Source organism: Podarcis melisellensis (genome assembly GCF_964234715.1).
Source record: "Podarcis melisellensis genome assembly, chromosome: 9".
Lineage (NCBI taxonomy): Eukaryota > Metazoa > Chordata > Lepidosauria > Squamata > Lacertidae > Podarcis > Podarcis melisellensis.
Window position 1 is genome coordinate 4,161,758 of NC_138541.1, and position 17,491 is coordinate 4,179,248.

Sequence of the window (17,491 nt, forward strand, 5' to 3'; positions counted from 1 at the left end):
ACTGAGTTCAATGGACCTACTCCCAGCTCCAGATGTGTCTAGGATTTCAGCCCAAATCTGTTGCTGATGTCCCAGCCTCACCCCCTAACTCCCCGTTAAATGCATGGCTTCTCTCTGACTACGTGATCAGTTTTTTGGCTTTGAAATGCACCATAAAATGGCTTTTGTCTTCCAAGAACTGCAATATAACTGTTGCTGCATAAATGAAAACCCAGGAGACTTGATGGGTGGAACGAAACGAGGAACCAAAGAAAAGCCTTGCTGGATCAAGCCAACGGCCGATGTAGTCCAGGATCCGGTTCTCACGGGGACCAATCGGATGCTCCAATGGGAAACCAGCAAGCAGGATTCGAATACAAGAGCCCTCTCCCCCCTCTTGTGGTTTCCAGCAGCTATGTTGTGCTTCCAACAGTCAGGGGCAGTGATGCTTCTGAAGAGCAGTTTCTGGAAACCACAGGAGGGATCTTGTGTTCAAATCCTGCTTGCAGGCTTCTCATTGGGGTTCTCATTGGGGCATCTGATTGGCCACTACAAGAACAGGATCTTGGACCAGATGGGCCATGGGCCTGATCCGAAGTTTCTTCTTACGCCTCCGTGGAAGCAGAGCACAATCATCCTGGCTAGTAGCCATCGATAGCCCTCCCTTCCATGAATTTGTCCCGTCCTCTTTTAAAGGTGTCCAAACTTTGCTTGTGAAATAAAAAAAAATTAGGTCATATATATGTTTATAAATGTACCAACGAAGCGCATACATAGATGTGTGGACCACACGTCTGGACCACATGTCTGTGACTTGGCTCCGGAACTAAGTATTTATCCTTACAAAAGACTGGCCAGGCTCCCCAGGGTATCCAATCAAGTAAGCATTAACAGGTAACCTGCCAGACAGGAGGTAAACAATGCACTCAGATTTCTGTTGTAGACCACCCCTTACTATGATGTAGGTATGATGTATCTGGGGGTAGTCTTGGACTCCAGGGCGGGCAATTTAAAATGTCTATATAAGGGTGGGCACACCTTTGTTCGGGGTCCTCCTCCTTTCCTGCGTGTGAGGGGAGCACCCTGTTGCAAGAGTTCAATAAAGATCAGGCTTAATAGCTGCTTTGCTTTTCAATATTCTCTGCTTGGCCTCTGTTCTTTTCTCTGACCAATGGGGAACCTGCAAAGGACTCTGTAAGGGCTCTTGTGTCCCCTATAAGGGAATAAGGACAGATTTTTGTTTATTACACTTGGCATGGGGCGTCTCTTATGAGAACTTTTTCAAAATGGCTGCTGCTGACCGTGGGTGCCAGTTTGCTCCTGGTGTTCCCTCGAATGGCTTCCTTCCTTGCACCCGAGCATTTTGGTTCCTGCTTTCGTTACAGAGGGGCTGGCGGGAATTCTATGCTCAAATTTAAGGGCAGCTTGTGCAACCTCTGCTGTTTGGGTCCTACGGGGCTTAGATGGGACGAAACGTGCCAAGAGTTAAAGTAAACACATTTTCTTGAGCTGGAGTCATAATCAGACTAAACACCAGCAGTTGAGCTGGAAACACCAGCAACGCAGTTCTCGCTCGCAAACATTGTGGTCAGCCTGTCCGAGCTTTTCTTTGCAAACAGGACAACCACAGCAAACAGCTTTGGCGACACAGCAAACGGCAGGTCTTAAAATCTGCAGCTCAAATGACTCAACCCTGTAATTGCAGCACCATTGCAACAAAGACCAGATGAGCAAGAATAGATTCGCCATCCTTTTGCCAACTTAAATGTTTAATAATAATTATAATAATAATATCCTGCCCATCGGCTTCCAACAAAAGATTAAAAATACAACAAAACATCAAACATTAAAATCTTCCTTAAACAGGGCTGTCTTCAGACATCTTCTAAAAGTCAGTTAGTTGTTTATTTCCTTGACATCTGATGGGAGGGTGTTCCACAGGATGGGAGCCACTACCGAGAAGGCCCTCTGCCTGGTTCCCTGTAACTTCACTTCTCGCAGTGAGGGAACTACCAGAAGGCCCTCAGAGCTGGACCTCTGTCTCCAGGCTGGATGATGGGGGTGGAGAGGCTCCTTCAGGTATTTGTTGTTGTTTAGTCATTTAGTCGTGTCTGACTCTTTGGTGTAGTGGTTAAGAGCGGTAGTCTTGTAATCTGGGGAACCGGGTTCGCGACTCCGCTCCTCCACATGCAGTTGCTGGGTGACCTTGGGCCAGTCACACTTCTTTGAAGTCTCTCAGCCCCACTCACCTCACAGAGTGTTTGTTGTGGGGGAGGAATCGAAAGGAGAATGTTAGCTGCTTTGAGACTCCTGAAGGGGAGTGATAAAGCGGGATATCAAATCCAAACTACTACTACTCCTCCTCCTCCTCCTCCTCTTCTTCTTCTTTGTGACCCCCTGGACCAGAGCACACCAGGCGCTCCTGTCTTCCACTGCCTCCCGCAGTTTGGTCAAACTCATGTTCGTAGCTTCGAGAACACTGTCCAGCCATCTCGACCTCTGTCATCCCCTTCTCCTTGTGCCCTCCATCTTTCCCAACATCGGGTCTTTTCCGGGGAGTCTTCTCTTCTCCTCAGGTGGCCAAAGTATTGGAGCCTCAGCTTCATTATCTGCCCTTCCAATGAGCACTCAGGGCTGATTTCCTTCAGAATGGAGAGGTTTGATCTTCTTGCAGTCCATGGGACTCTCAAGAGTCTCCTCCAGCACCAGAATTCAAAAGCATCAATTCTTTGGCGATCGGCCTTGTTTATTGTCCAGCTCTCACTTCCATACTTGGCTATTATGCACAGCTTCGATCTATCTTGTGCAAAGTGCTAACAGCCCAGGAATACTGTTCAGCTTCCCAATAGAACAATTGCGCATCTCCTTCCTTTCCTTTCTCCCTGTTTGATGACTCTGCCCTGCTCGCTGCCCTTTGCAAGACCTTAGCTCCCAGCTATCTGAGAAGGAGCTGCTAAACTCACAGAGTGGTTCATCTCGCTGGGTTTTAGTTTTAGGGCTCATCGACACTGATGTTTGTCCTGCCGCTTTCCCTTGGGGGAACCCGTGGTGGAGTGCTGAATCGGAACAAATGGCAGGGGTTTTCCTTGGATTGCTGTTTGTTCCGATTTAGTGCTAAAGAACAGGTTTTCTAGGGGAAAGCAGCAGAGCAAAGGCGAAACCACTTTGACCCCATGCTTTTCTAGGCACAGGGCAAGCAGGAATGTGGATGAAACCCTTGGTTTCTGGGCTCCATTCAAAGTCCTGGCTTTGACCTCTGAAGCCTTTGGCAGACCAGGACCCCAATATCTCAAGGACTGCCTTTCCCCCCAGGAATTGACCCGGACCCTGCACTTATCCCCCAAAGCCCTTCTCTTTGTGCCCAGAGGCTGGCAACACGAGAACAGGGCCTTTTCAATGGTAGCTCCCTGCTTATGGAATGCATTCCCCATGGAGGATATCTTTAGAGATCTGTCTTTTGTTTGTATGGGTGTGGGGTTTTCTCCAGCGGTTTTTATTGGATGGGTTTGTTGCAATGGCTTGTGGTGTTTCAGTGGTGTGTGTTTTTGATCGCTTTTTGAGAGGACTAATAATCATCATAATTTCTAGCTGAGCTTTCTAGGCCAGTTTCCGATAACCATCGATAAGAATGTTTAGGAAAAACATTACCAGGGAGGTGAAATTAATAGCAACAAAATTCTAAACCGAAACTTCCGTTTCCAAACCTAGCACCTTCTGATCCGAGTGAGGTCTTCGCACGGTTTTCATGTTTGTGATCACTTCTGTCCCTCTGAAACAATTTCTGGAGGTGTTTTGGGTCTTGCCCTGCAGCCAAGAACGCTGCTCTCTCCTGGACCACAGTGTCCTTTGGTTGCCGACAACCTCCACTCGCTGCACATTCTGGAATGTTATTTCATTTCTTTTATACATAAATGGATTTGTCGAGGGGCTGGGGGGGGCGGTTTGTCACGGAGGGAGAGGCGAGGAGGAGAGGAGAAAAAAACAAACAGAGTCGAGACTCTGCTAATGCTCACGGCGGCTGCCAGCACCCCTGCCGAAAAACCTCGCTTAGCTTGGAGCTCAGCCGAGGCAGGAAGTGTTTGGGAGATAGACTTGAGTTTGGAAAGCGCTGCCAAGGTTGGAGAGATTGTTGCGGCTCTATCTCTCGCTGTCTCCAAAGCAGCCAGGAGAAGACGAGAGAGGAAGGAGAACCACAGAATCGCAGGACCACTAGATGACCCCTGTTTCTGAGCTTACCACTCTGCAAGCCGGACGGGGACGGGTGTGGGGTGCAAGCTTGCCGAAGATGCCTCAGAGATTTGGTCCGCCCCAGAGCTCCCTATTCCCACGCAAACACTCCAGAATAGGAGGCTGACCCATGAGGGCAGTGCCGCATCAACCTTGACTTAAACCTCTCAGTGGGTGGCTCTACCTGTCATGGGCTCTGGCGCCCCCTACTGCTGGTCTCCATGCCTCTTGCCCAACCGGTCTCAGTGAGCCCAAGACCCCGCCTATGCACCAGGATCGCATCGCCCCAGTTCAACTCTAGATGGCGATGTTTAAGCTGCTGGGAAGGTGGGTTCTGGAGAGCCCACAACCCTGTGAGGTTGTCCGTTCCGCAGTCAAGCAGGGTCACAGAGGCAACAAGCTAACTCTCTCCCTTCCATCCCACGGACCCGATCTAAATTGCCACAAAGATCCCTCTGGTTTTTGAGAAAGAAAAATAGATGGGGAGCGCTGCACCCGAAGCTCTCCCCCCACCTACATGGCACATCTGATGCCTGCAAATTGAGACCAGACACCCTTTGGAAACCCCAATCCTACAGCAGACAGACCCCCGTTGGGGTGGGGAAACAGACAAAAATAACCCAGCTTCTGTTTTTGCTAGGAGATAAATCTAAAGCAGTGTTGGCCAAACCTGGGTCTCCTGCTGTTTGGGGACTACAATTCCCATCATCCCTGACCACTGGGTCCTGTTAGCTAGGGACGATGGGAGTTGTAGTCCCAAAACAGCTGGAGGGCCAAGTTTGGCCAAGGCGGATCTAAAGAACTTCAGGCGTTTTCTAAACATTTAGAAACAAGAAGGGGCTTGGGAAAATCAGGGAGCTTTGCAACGATTTGCAATGCAGCTAGAGAACAAGCGCAGGAACTGGTTGCAGGTTCGATCCCGGAATGGGACAGCAGAATATTCCTGCAGGGGGTGGGACTAGTTGATTCTCAGGATCCTCTTCCAGGTCTACAATTCTATGATTTTGTGTAGCTAACCTGAGGGAGCCTGTTCCACTGTCACGTAGCTCTCAACGCCAGAAAGTTCTTCCTCATGTTTTGTCGAGAAAGTTCTTCCTTATGCCTAGTCGTTCTGAAGTTCTGGGTTGGCATGGTGATGGCTGGGGGTACCTGTTTTTGATCTCTTTTCCCTTATCCTTCATTGGTCTATTACAGACCCTCCAAGTGTCCCTATTTTCCAGGGACAACCCCGGATTTACAGAAGCCCTCCTGGTTTCTAATCTGAGCCTGGAATGTCCCGCCTTTCCTTAGGATGTCCCTATTTTCCCTGGATAAATGTTGGAGGGTATGGAGTTTTGTGACCCCCGAGCCAAGGAGATAAGTACTGTTTTTGTTGCTCTATAAGACTCACTTTTTCCCTCCTAAAAAGTAAGGGGAAATGTGTGTGTGTCTTATGGAGCGAATGCAGGCTGTGCAGCTATCCCAGAAGCCAGAACAGCAAGAGGGTTCGCTGCTTTCACTGTGCAGCGATCCCTCTTGCTGTTCTGGCTTCTGAGATTCAGAATATTTTTTTTCTTGTTTTCCTCCTCCAAAAACTAGGTGCGCCTTGTGGTCTGGTGCGTCTTATGGAGCGAAAAATACGGTAACTATACAACCTTTAGAAGACATCTGATGGCAGCCTTGTATGGGGAACTTTTTGGTTTTTTTAATGTCTAATGTTTTGTTATGTTTTTATGTATGTTGGCTGTGCAACCCAGACAGATGGGTGGAGTACAAGTTAATAATAATAATAATAATAATAATAATAATAATAATAATAATAATGGTGATTATGATTATGATGAGAACATGATGCTGGATGAGATGTGCTTGATCCAGCAGGATCTTCTTACCTTCTTATGGTAAACAGGGCTTTCATTTGATGCCCAGTATCTCCACGTAGGGCCAGGAATGACCCGTACCCGAAACCCCCAGGGTAAGGCAGCTTCCTACATTACCAGGATTTCAAAGGCAGAATTGATCATCTTTGGCTGGTGGCTCAGCTACTTCTCTATCTGGACAGGGATGGCCTAACTACTGCTGTCTATGCTCTAGTAACCTCAAGGTTACTGCAATGTGTTATACATAGGGCTGCCTCTGAAGATGGTTCAGAAACTTCAGCAGGTAAAGAATTCTGCAGCCAGGTTGGTCACCAGAGCAAGACAGTTTGAGCATCTTACACTGATTGTGGTCCGACTGCACTGGCTACCAGTTGGTTTCCGGACCCAATTCAAAGTGCTGGTTTTGACCTGTAAGGCCTCAGGTCTGCAATACCTCAAGGACCGCCTCTTTCCATATGAACCTAACCGGACCCTGAGATCATCTTTTGAGGCCCTTCTTTGTGTACCTCCACCACGAGAGATCTGGAGGGTGGCAACACGAGAACAGGGCCTTCTCTACAGTGGCTCCCTGTCTGTGGGATGCTCTCCCTAGGGAAGTATGCCTGGTGATTTCATTATAGGCCTCTAGGCGCCAGGCAAACATGTTCCTTTTCAACCAGGCCTTTGGTTGATCTTATTGACACCCAACACTCTTTTAGAATGTGGCTTTCTGGGTGTGGGGGTTATTGGGTTATTGCTTTTGGTTTGATTTTGTATGTTGTGGTCTTCTTGTGAACTGCCCTGAGACCTCCAGGTATAGGGCGATGTATAAGTTGAAAGGTCCGTATAGTTAAAGCCATGGTTTTCCCAGTAGTGATGTATGGAAGTGAGAGCTGGACCATCAAGAAGGCTGATCACCAAAGAATTGATGCTTTTGAATTCTGGTGCTGGAGGAGACTCTTGAGAATCCCATGGACTGCAAGAAGATCAGACCTATCCATTCTGAAGGAAATCAGCCCTGAGTGCTCACTGGAAGGACAGATCCTGAAGCTGAGGCTCCAAGACTTTGTCCACCTCATGAGAAGACTCCCTTGAAAAAACCCTGATGTTGGGAAAGATGGAGGGCACAAGGAGAAGGGGACGACAGAGGACAAGATGGTTGGACAGTGTTCTCGAAGCTAAAAGCATGAGTTTGATCAAACTGCGGGAGGCAGTGGAAGACAGGAGTGCCTGGCGTGCTTTGGTCCAGGGGGTCACGAAGAGTCAGACACGACTAAACAACAAAATAAGTTGAATGAATGAATAATAATACAGTGGATGCTCGCGGTGCGAACGTGATCCATTCGGGTTGCATGTTCGCAACTCGCAGCATCTGCAACCCACAGTGGCACGTCTGCGCACGCTCAGGTTGTGATTCAGTGCTTCTGTGTATGAGCAAAGCGCAATTTAGCGCTTCTGCGCATGCTCAACCGCTGAAACCCGGAAGTAACCCGTTCTGGTACTTCCGGGTTTCGGGGTGTCTGTAACCCGAATAAATGCAACCTAAAGGTGTGACTGTAAATAATAATAGGTGTCTGGGGGAATCCAGGCACTTTGTCCTTGACCTTAGGGAAGTAAATTGAAAAATCACTTTTTTTGGTGTCTTTTAGGGGGGTCTTCCTAAAAAAGAGCTCAGCAGCATTTGGGGTGTCCTGGTTTTTTTTTATTTCTTGAAATTTGGCAGCCCTATAAGGGACTGTATGAAGAAAGACTTCGTTTGGTTTGCGCTGCCGAAAAGTAAATTTTCTCTGCTCAGATTTGTAAGTCTCCTTCATGTCTTTTCCCTTGGAAGTCTTTCCTCCAGCTAAGCTGAAAAGCCCCCGGACGCTTTACCCTTTCCTTGCGGAAAAGGCAGGGCCAATCCCACCCTGGTTGTCTAGGGAGCCCTCATCGGAGAGCAAAGCCATCTTGTCTTTTGCGTCTTGAAAGAGCCTGGGAAAAAAGAGCAGGCCTTGCTGTTATCTGCTGGGTCTCCCCCACCCACCCACCCACCGCCCGCCTCACTGCAGCCCCCCACCCTGAAAGAAAAAGCTTGCAGTGAATCCCATCGCTGCCTTTTTCCCACAGCTGTCCGCCGTCTCTCAACAGCCGTGCTGGGAGGCTTAGGGAATGACATCCAGCTCAGCTTTGCCGCTGACAAATCACTTCCCGATGTTGGAGAGGATGATAAAAAGCCAGGAATGGAGACAAGAGCATTAATCAAAAGCAGAGGCCGGCATGAATTCTGAGTCTCTCCCTCCCTTGTCTGGCTCCCCACTTTCCCTTCAGATCATCAATGGTGGGAGAAAACAGGCCCTTTGGAGAGGCGCTCCTGGGATCAACTTTGCTACTTGATCTGATAAAGGGAGGCGCCGAGCCGCTGGGAATTGTCAAAGTGGCCAGAGAAAGGTTTTTTTATCCCTCTCTCATCATGCTAGAACTCATGGACATTCAGTGAATGTTGAGAGATTGAGGACAGAGTAAAGGAAGTCCTTCACGCAGTGTGTAATTAACCTGTGGAACTCCCTGCCACAGGCCAAGAGGCCAAGAGTCAGGGAGGAACCACAAAGTTCACCCAGCGAGCTTCACGGCAATTCGAACCCTGGTCTCTCCCAGGTCCTGTTTATTTTTTCTTTTCTATTTATTTATTACATTTTTATTGTTTCTTTAACATAATTGTTGCAAAATATTGCAAATACATACATATATATTTCAAATAAGCACGTATACATAAGAAAAGGAACAAAAGAGAAAGAATAAAGAAGAAAAACAAAGAGAAGAAGAAAAGTTGGAAGAATTTCTCCCAAGTTTATTCTAGAAATATCTCAATAATAAAATTTCATTGATTGACTTCCATCGCTTACACTGCACTTCCTATATACATTTTAAGCAAGATTGTATCTGTTATTCCGTGTTCTTTCCTATACAATCTAACACAAATATTCTAATCAATAAGTTTTCTAAACCAATTTATTTATTACATTTGTAACCCACTGTTTAGATCTCAGGGTGATTCGCAGCGTAGTCTGACGCTCTAACCACTAAACCCCACTTCCTGCACCCGATCCGCTGCAGACGGACTCTCACAGTGAATCAGACAAATGGTCCCATTCTGCCCGCTCTGAGCAGCTCTCTTTCTCCAAGTTCTGGGGCTGTGATGTCTGGAATTGCGCCACATCAGCTGACGTTACTCACTTCTCCTTAATCTATGAAAACCACTTAAGTCAGCTTTCCTGGGTAAAGGAATCATGCCTTAGTTATTTGAAACAAAATTAGTACCCAGGATCTACATCAGTGACTGGATGGGAAGGTTTTGCTTCATGAAATCATCCTCCCTCTCCATTCTTGTGCCTCCAGATGGATGGCCCTGAGTCAGGAAGCCAGGGAGAAGGGCGCGAGGAGTTAATCTCAGTGGTATTTTTTTGGGTGGGGGGGATATTGTGATTCATCAGAGAGAGATCCTCTCCCGACTCCCCGGGTGCCTGGCTTAGCGAAAAAACTGCCACATCGCTCCATTTAAGGCAGTTCTTCAACTGACCCCTTGGCTGTGTTTTGTGTTCTGAGTTTTGGGGGGTGGGAAGAATTCCTGGTCTCTCGAATCCAAGGAAAATGGAGCGCCTTCTCTGTTAGTGGCGGCCTCGGTTCAGAAACCTGCAAAAATCCTTTACTTAAGGCAGAGCCAAGTGGGATTTTGGGGGGGAATAAATGGCGTTCCAGTGCAACCAAGTGTTCCTGTGTGGACAGCCTGTTTGTTGAGCGGCACCTGAATTTGTGAAATATACTCGGAGTCGAGAGTGGATTTCATGCTCTTTATTCAGCTCATAGTGGTGAGGAGGAATGGACGTTCCCCCAGAATGTCTGCTTTATATACATTCTTTACACAATGGGCCCCAGGTGATTGGCTAATTCCGGGATTCTCCTGTAGGCCAATCAAGTTGCAGATTCACTTCCTCCTGGAGCTGGATTGGGTGGCTCTGGTGGACCAATCAAACTGCTGCATTCTGAATCCTATTGTTCTAGGACTAATCAGATTGCTGCATTCTGAATCCTATTGTTCTAGGGCCAATCAGATTGCTGCAGTCCGGATCCTATTGTTGTAGGGCCAATCAGACTGCTGCATTCTGAATCCTATTGTTCTAGGGCCAATCAGACTGCTGCATTCTGGATCCTATTGTTCTAGGACCAATCAGACTGCTGCATTCTGGATCCTATTCAACTCAGTACATAGCAATGTGCCATTGTTTTTGCATTTGCCACGGTTTTCTTTTTATATTTTATATTTCTTTTTATATTTTGTACACGGTTTCTGTTGCCTTCTGTTGAAAATGCTTTGAGATGCTTCCTTATTCCTGTGGGGGGGGGCACAGGGCTAAATGTCTCTTGGGGTCCCAACTCTACAAATCTGAAACATGAGTAATAATAAAAGGTTATGGATAGGAACATCATGCACATATTTCATCCGAGAACTCACTCTCCCTTTCTTTCCCAGCAGGCTGCTGTCACCAGATTATACGGAAACCCATTATGAAAAGGGGGGGCAGCCCACGACCATCTCACCCAACCTCACGGTAAGTAAGATGCATCAGGTTGGGGAAATTGGCGATGTTGAGATGTGCAGCGCCAGGGCAGCGCTTAATTCCTTTATCAAGTGCATCGATGTGCCATCCAATGGCAGCCTTCTCTGGATGGCTTACAAAGAATAACACATGAAACACAGTAACATGAGCTTTGAGGAGGAGGAAACCGCCAAACTGATAGAGAAAACAACAACAACAACAACAACAACAACAACAACATTTTATATATATCCCGCCCTCCCTAGCCAAAGCCTGGCTCAGAGCAGCTAACAACAGTAAAAATAGCATAGTTTACGTAAAATCACAGTCAATTAATTGAAATACATTCTAAAATCAATTCAGAATCAAATTAACAGTAACCATTGGCAACCAGATAAAGCTGGGCTGCAAGGATCAGTTTAAAATGTGGGTTTTTTGGGGGTGTGTGTGTTGGTTATGGGGTGGTTGTTTTCATTTTGATTGTGTATTTTGTGGCTTTGTGTTTTGAATTTATTTCGTGAACCACCCTGAGACCTCCAGGTATAGGGCGGTATGTAAATTTAACAACAACCACAATGAGTGACAAGTAAACGAATTCCAGCATAAAACAGAGAGGCAAAACAAGCTCATGCAGTGGGCACTGAATCCCAAGAGCAGGCGCCGGCAAAATTCACGATGCAGCGAGAACCGAGAAGCCAGCCATTGCCTGTACATCGCTCCATCCTTATTTCAGTTTAGCTGGTGGTATATCGCCGTGTTGGAAACCAGATACCTCACAGTCCTATTTTCAAGCTGTTGTTCGTCTCAAGTTTCTAGTCCTTTGGGTTGCAGAGAAAAATTCACAAACATGCTTTCAGCTGGGAAAAGCTCAGAAATTAGGATGGTCCCTCCATCTCAGCGCTTGGTGAAAAGGGTTTATTTGTGAAGATACAGAAACCCCAGGCTGGAGCAAATTAAGAGATTGCTTTGGAATGACTAATCCTGCAAACAATCATAATTTTTTCACGACCACTTAACATGGCTTAGTTGTCCCTTAATTGGCTCATTGTGATCATTTATTGATTTTTAAAGCTCTGTAAGAATACACAATGTCCTGAAGCGCGGCCTAATGGCATAATTTCGGGAACTGGGGTTGGTAACGGGCTGGACAAGGGCCAATAGAGCCTGATAAAGACAGCTCTTGGTAAGTGGTGGGAAATATGGATGGGAACAAGTGTGTGTCCTGTTTGGCATGCCCGCTGGATGACAAGTTCACAGTCTAGAGCAGACATTTTCAACTTTGGGTCCTCAGATGTTGTTGGATTACGGCTCCCGTTGTTCCTGGCTAGCAGGACCAGTGCTCAGAGATGATGGGAGTTGTAGTCCAACAACATCTGGGGACTGGTTGGGGCTGATGGGAGTTGGCAACCAGGTTGGCAAAGGATGCCCTGCAAAAACTAGTATTCATCATCTTCATCAAACCTTTATTGGCATCACTTGCAAACATTCAGAATAAATAGGCCAGTGCGATCTCGTCTCCATTCCAACAGTACAGTCATTTGCCAAAGGGAAGAAGAGGTGAGCAATCTGTTTCATCTCTGTGGGTCTCCAGCAAGGGCAGGATCCTGTAGCGTATTTCGGTGGCGAAAAATCAAATAGAGGAACTTAGCTACTGTCTTGGTGAGCTCCTGAGCTCTCCCCTGTAATAGGAAGCGTATAACCTCTGTCTCTGGTTTCCAAATTGGGATACAGAGCTGGTCTAAAAGTTGTTGGCGGAGATCATCATACGTTATACATTTAAGGGCCATATGATGCCAGGTGGGCATCACACGGGCAGATCCTATCTCCTTCTGCCATACCCGCAAACCTACCCCAAAGGAGGTTAGAAGGATTAGAATTGAACCTAGCCAGCGAAAAAGCCCTTCTTTCTTGCGGGTTAAACAAAAATTGTAGATAATTTGGGTTAAATCCCTGCACCCAAGAGAGTTGAAAATAAAGAAGGGAACATATTTTTTCCACTACTGAGATTAGTTTGGAAAAGCCACAGCACCCAGGAGATCCTCTGAAAGCTCGAGTTGCCGTATCTTTGTGCAAAACAGTTGTAGCCCTGGGGAAGGGAAGGAGTCAGATAGAACTTCACAAAGTAAAGTATCTGTCAGCTGAAAAACAAAAGTTTAGCCAACATGAAAGAAAACTCGCCCAGGCAACTGTCTCTAGCTTATGTTGGCCCCTCTCTAAACCCAGGGCTGCGTAGGATACGCAGTGTGGGACAGCAAAAATCTTAAATAGAAAGTCTGCCTGCACTTTCTTGATTGAAATTCCATAGTGCAGTTGAGCTCTAACTTTAGCATTAAAACAAAAAAAATTCCTACCAGTAGCACCTTAAAGACCAACTAAGTCAGTTCTTGGTATGAGTTTTCGTGTGCATGCATACTTCTTCAGATACACTGAAACAGAAGTTTCCAGACCCTTCTATATAGTGAGAAGGTGGGGAGGGGTATTACTCAGAAGGGTGGTGGGAATGGGTGATTGGCAGATAGCTGTGATCAGCCTGTTGACGACTCTTAACGACTGCAATAGGTCTTACAGGAAAAAGCAAGGGGTGAGAAGGTGAAAAATGGCTTTGTCATGTATAATGAGATAAGAATCCAATGTCTTTGTTCAGACCAGGTCTCTCCATGGTTTTAAGTTTGGTGATAAGTTGCAATTCAGCAGCTTCTCTTTCCAGTCTATTTCTGAAATTCCTTTGTAGTAAAACAGCTACTTTGAGATCTTGTATAGAATGTCCTGGGAGACTGAAGTGTTCTCCTACTGGTTTCTCTGTCTTGTGATTCCTGATGTCCGATTTATGTCCGTTTATTCTTTGGCATTTATTCTTTTAGCATTAAAAACCTTGAGGGCAGGAGGGATGTGTTGCTTACCTTTTGTTGCAAAGAAGCACAAAATGGCCTGCATAGACAGCTTGCGCCGTTGCGCAGTGAACTAGTATTCAAAGGTATACTTTTCCTGAACCTGGAAGCTCTATACAGCAAAATCCACATAGCACATGCAGAATGGTGCTGCTGATATTCAGCCTGCAATTAAAAGCCAGGAAGTGGAAACAATAACAACAATAAAATTCTTTTAACAATCACAATTTGCACTTTCCTAAACGATGCACGGACCAAACCGCAGCTTCCCTTCAACATTCTCTGAACTTTGCAATGGGTACTCAAATGTATATTCTAGTTAGGTTTGCACTAGAGTAAAGGGGGTTGGGTTGGGTTGAAATTTAGACCAGGGGTCAGCAGATTTTTTCAGCAGGGGGCCTGATTCCTGGACCATCCGTGGGCCGGATTGAGAAGGTGATTGGGCCGGATCCGGCCCCTGGGCCTTAGTTTGCCTACCCATGATTTAGACCGATAATAATGATTTTTTAAAAAATCCATGATGGAATTTTGCTGCTTTTCAAAATCCAAAATCTCGACACCCTGGCCGTTTTCAGTTCATCTGACCACCTCTCAGATTTGCATATAAAATCCACACAATTTTCCCTGCAGAAAACAAGCAGCCTAACCCACAGTTCCCATCTGTTCCCTCTGATTCCAGGAACACTGCTACTACCATGGCCACGTCCGAGGGTACGAGGGCTCCTGGGTGGTCCTTAGTACCTGCTCTGGAATCAGGTAAGAAAAGTGATGTGAGGAGACTGGGTTTTAATAGCCACTGGCCCTCCCTGCGAGGACGGACGTCCTTTGGCTCCTTCTGATATACCTAAATCCTTCTGGGCGACGTAGATGGAGCTTCCTTGCTCTCCCACCATATCAGTCTTGGAATTGACCAGCGATTGTGTCTAGCATTTATCTGGAATCTTGGACCTGGTTGAAATTTGTTTGTCTGTTGGCGTGAAAATGGCCCCTGAAGATTGTATTCATTTTTTTTGCAGGGGGCGCGATTTAAAGACTTCTTAGTTGTGGTGGTTTTGCCTTAAAATATCATAGAATTGTGGATTTGCAGGGATTCAAACCCTGGTCTCTTCCAGGTCTTCGGCTGACACATAGAATTCTAGAACTATAAGAGTTGGAATGGACACCAAGGGTCATCTAGTCCAATCCCTGCAGTGGACTCTAACCACTACACCATGCTGCCCATTTCCCGTTTCGCTGCTATGTATACCTGAAGGAGCATCTCCACCCCCAGCGTTCTGCCCGGACACTGAGGTCCAGCTCCCAGGGCCTTCTGGCAGTTCCCTCATTGCGAGAAGCCAAGTTATAGGGAACCAGGCAGAGGGCCTTCTCGGTGGTGGCGCCCGCCCTGTGGAATACCCTCCCACCATATGTCAAGGAAATAAACAACTATCTGACATTTAGTAGACATCTGAAGGCAGCCCTGTTCAGGGAAGTTTTTAATGTGTGACATTTTAATGTATTTTTAATCTTTGTTGGAAGCCCCCCGAGTGGCTGGGGAAACCCAGCCAGATGGGCGGGGTACAATTAATAAATTACTATTACTTACTACTATGTAAAAAATTCACCCCTCACACAGACTTTTTCAAGAGCTAAGTCCCAGGACCAAATTTCAAAGGGTGTTAGAATCGGGTCTTTTGTTTGGTCATCCGTTTACCTTTGGAATTCCCTTCTGTGACTATCAGGCAGACGCCATCTCTTATCTCTCTAATGATTATTTCAGACCTTCCTTCTTTTCCCAGCAAGCAGACACTTTGAATCTACTCTGTGTTTCTGGGCGAAACTGTGTTTCTGTATGTTTTCATTGTATCCTTAAATCGCTTTCGGGTGTTTTATGGGAAGTGATTTGTGAAATAAGGGTGTAAACCATTTCCCTTCCAAACTGGCCCCACAGGGTGGAGGTATGTGTTTGGATCCTGGTTGGTTTGGGGGAAATCCCACTGTGACTTTTCCCCTTGCCCGAACCCCAAACCTTGGGATGGAGGAATGAAATGACCTCGAGTGGCTTTTGATAAGGGTATTTGGAATGTTATCTGGAGAAGAATAGGATTAGGCCCAAGGCCATCAGGCAATTCAACTTTATCTCATGAAAGCCAGTTGGTAGTCATTCTGTCCCAGAAATGGAGATGGGGGATTTTTTTGTCCTCTTGCTATTTCCTCCACCCTCAGAAGCTCAAGGGGAGCCCCATAGGAGAGGGCCTTCTCTGTGGTGGCCCCTGACATGTGGAACTCCTTTCCACAGGAGAAAGGAGGAAATACCTGACACCTTCATTGCACAGCTTCTGGAGGATGCTGAAGACTCACCCCTTTGCCCTGGTTCTCCTTGTTTTTAGGACTGCAAGTCATTTTACCCCCCCCCCCGTGGGACGCATTCCCATTCCAGGGTGGTGGAAATCCGGTGGTGGGCGTGACCAGACACAAAAGTGGGTGGAGCAATCGGTGCGTCTCCTCCCTCCGTCCGGCAGGCTGTGATTCCAGGCCACATAGAATTGCAGAACTGGAAGGGACCCCCCTGGGATATCTAGCCTTTACTTACTTACTTACTTACTTACTTACTTACTTACTTGTTGAATTTGTAAACTGCCCTTCCTCTGAAGATGCCGGGGCGGTTTGCAGCAGAAAATTACAAAAAGGGGAAAACAAAATGCGCAGTAAAACACAAAGCCACGAAACCACAAAGACCTCTCCGTCCTCCATCCGGGAAAACGTAGTCCGAGGTCTCTGTGGCGCAGTGGGTCAGGGTGTCTGGCTGTTAACCAGAAGGTTGGTCCACCCAGGGACGGCTGTGGGCAGGACCCCTGCATCATCATCATCATCATCATCATTATTATTATCACTCCCAACCCCACAGTTCCTTTCACAAGAAAGGAGATTCCGACTGAATATCAGGAAGAACAGCGAGAGCTGTTTGACAGGGGAACGGTCCTTCTCAGGAGGCTGTGGGCTCTCCTTCCTTAGAGGTTTCGAACCAGAGTTTGGATGGCCATCCGTCATAGGTGCTCGAGCCGAGATCCCTGCATTTCAGGGTGGTTGGGCTGGATGATCCCTGGGGGTCCCTCGCAACTCCATGACTCCAGGATTCTGTGACTCAAAATAACTCCTGGGCCTGAGCAGCATCTTGAGGAATGCCGGCAGGTGAGGTCATCTCTCAGCTATGCGCACACGCTCTCTCACACATACACAAAACTCATTCTGGAGTCAGGATGTCAGCGGACACTCAGATGACTTGCGCTAGCTGGAGAGTCGCCCTGTGTCCTTCTCGCTGGAGGCTGTGGCTGAACTGGGAGGGGGGTCCAATCTCTTGCAGATCCCATTTCTTGCATCCTGCAAGGGTCCCTCTGTTCCCCCTGGGGATGGGCTGCAGGTCAGCAGCAGAGACCCTGTTTTTCCTGCAGAATGTCTCGGGTTCGATTCCTGCTGCTAGCATCTCCAAACAGGGCTGGGAGAGCAACAACAAGTCAGTGTAGATGATACTGAGCCAAATGGACCCAATGGTCTGACTCACTATAAGGCACCCTCTTGTGTCCTGTCTGTCTGTCTGTCTGTCTGTCTGTCTGTCTGTCTGTCCTTTCTTCAGTCATAGAATTGTAGACCTGGAAAGGGATCCTGAGAATCAACTAGTCCCACCCCCTGCAGGAATATTCCGCTGTCCCATTCCGGGATCAAACCTGCAACCAGTTCCCATGCTGCTTCTCTCTAGCTGCATAGCAAATCGTTGCAAAGCTCCCTGATTTCCCCAAGCCCCTTCTTGTTTCTAAATGTTTAGAAAACGCCTGAGGTTATTTAGATCAGTTTTGGCCAAACTTGGCCCTACAGCTGTTTTTGGACTACAGCTCCCATCGTCCCTAGCTAACAGGACCAGTGGTCAGGGATGATGGGAATTGTAGTCCCAAAACAGCAGGAGACCCAAGTTTGGCCAACACTGCTTTAGATTTATCTCCTTGCAAAA

The 17,491-nt window shown here is 47.1% G+C and overlaps 1 protein-coding gene across 2 annotated transcripts in view; it reads left to right on the forward strand.

Moving 5' to 3' along the window:
• Window positions 1–17,491, forward strand: part of ADAM33 (ADAM metallopeptidase domain 33) — a 94,134-nt gene that overhangs the window by 33,404 nt on the left and 43,239 nt on the right. Inside the window, exons 4-5 of one of the 2 annotated variants that reach the window (XM_081924875.1) lie at window positions 10,555–10,630; window positions 14,186–14,262. In XM_081924875.1, the coding sequence (XP_081781001.1) occupies window positions 10,555–10,630; window positions 14,186–14,262 (153 nt within the window). Of the gene's footprint in view, window positions 1–10,551; window positions 10,631–14,185; window positions 14,263–17,491 lie in introns of both variants that reach the window. The other variant, XM_081924874.1, reaches the window with a different exon arrangement.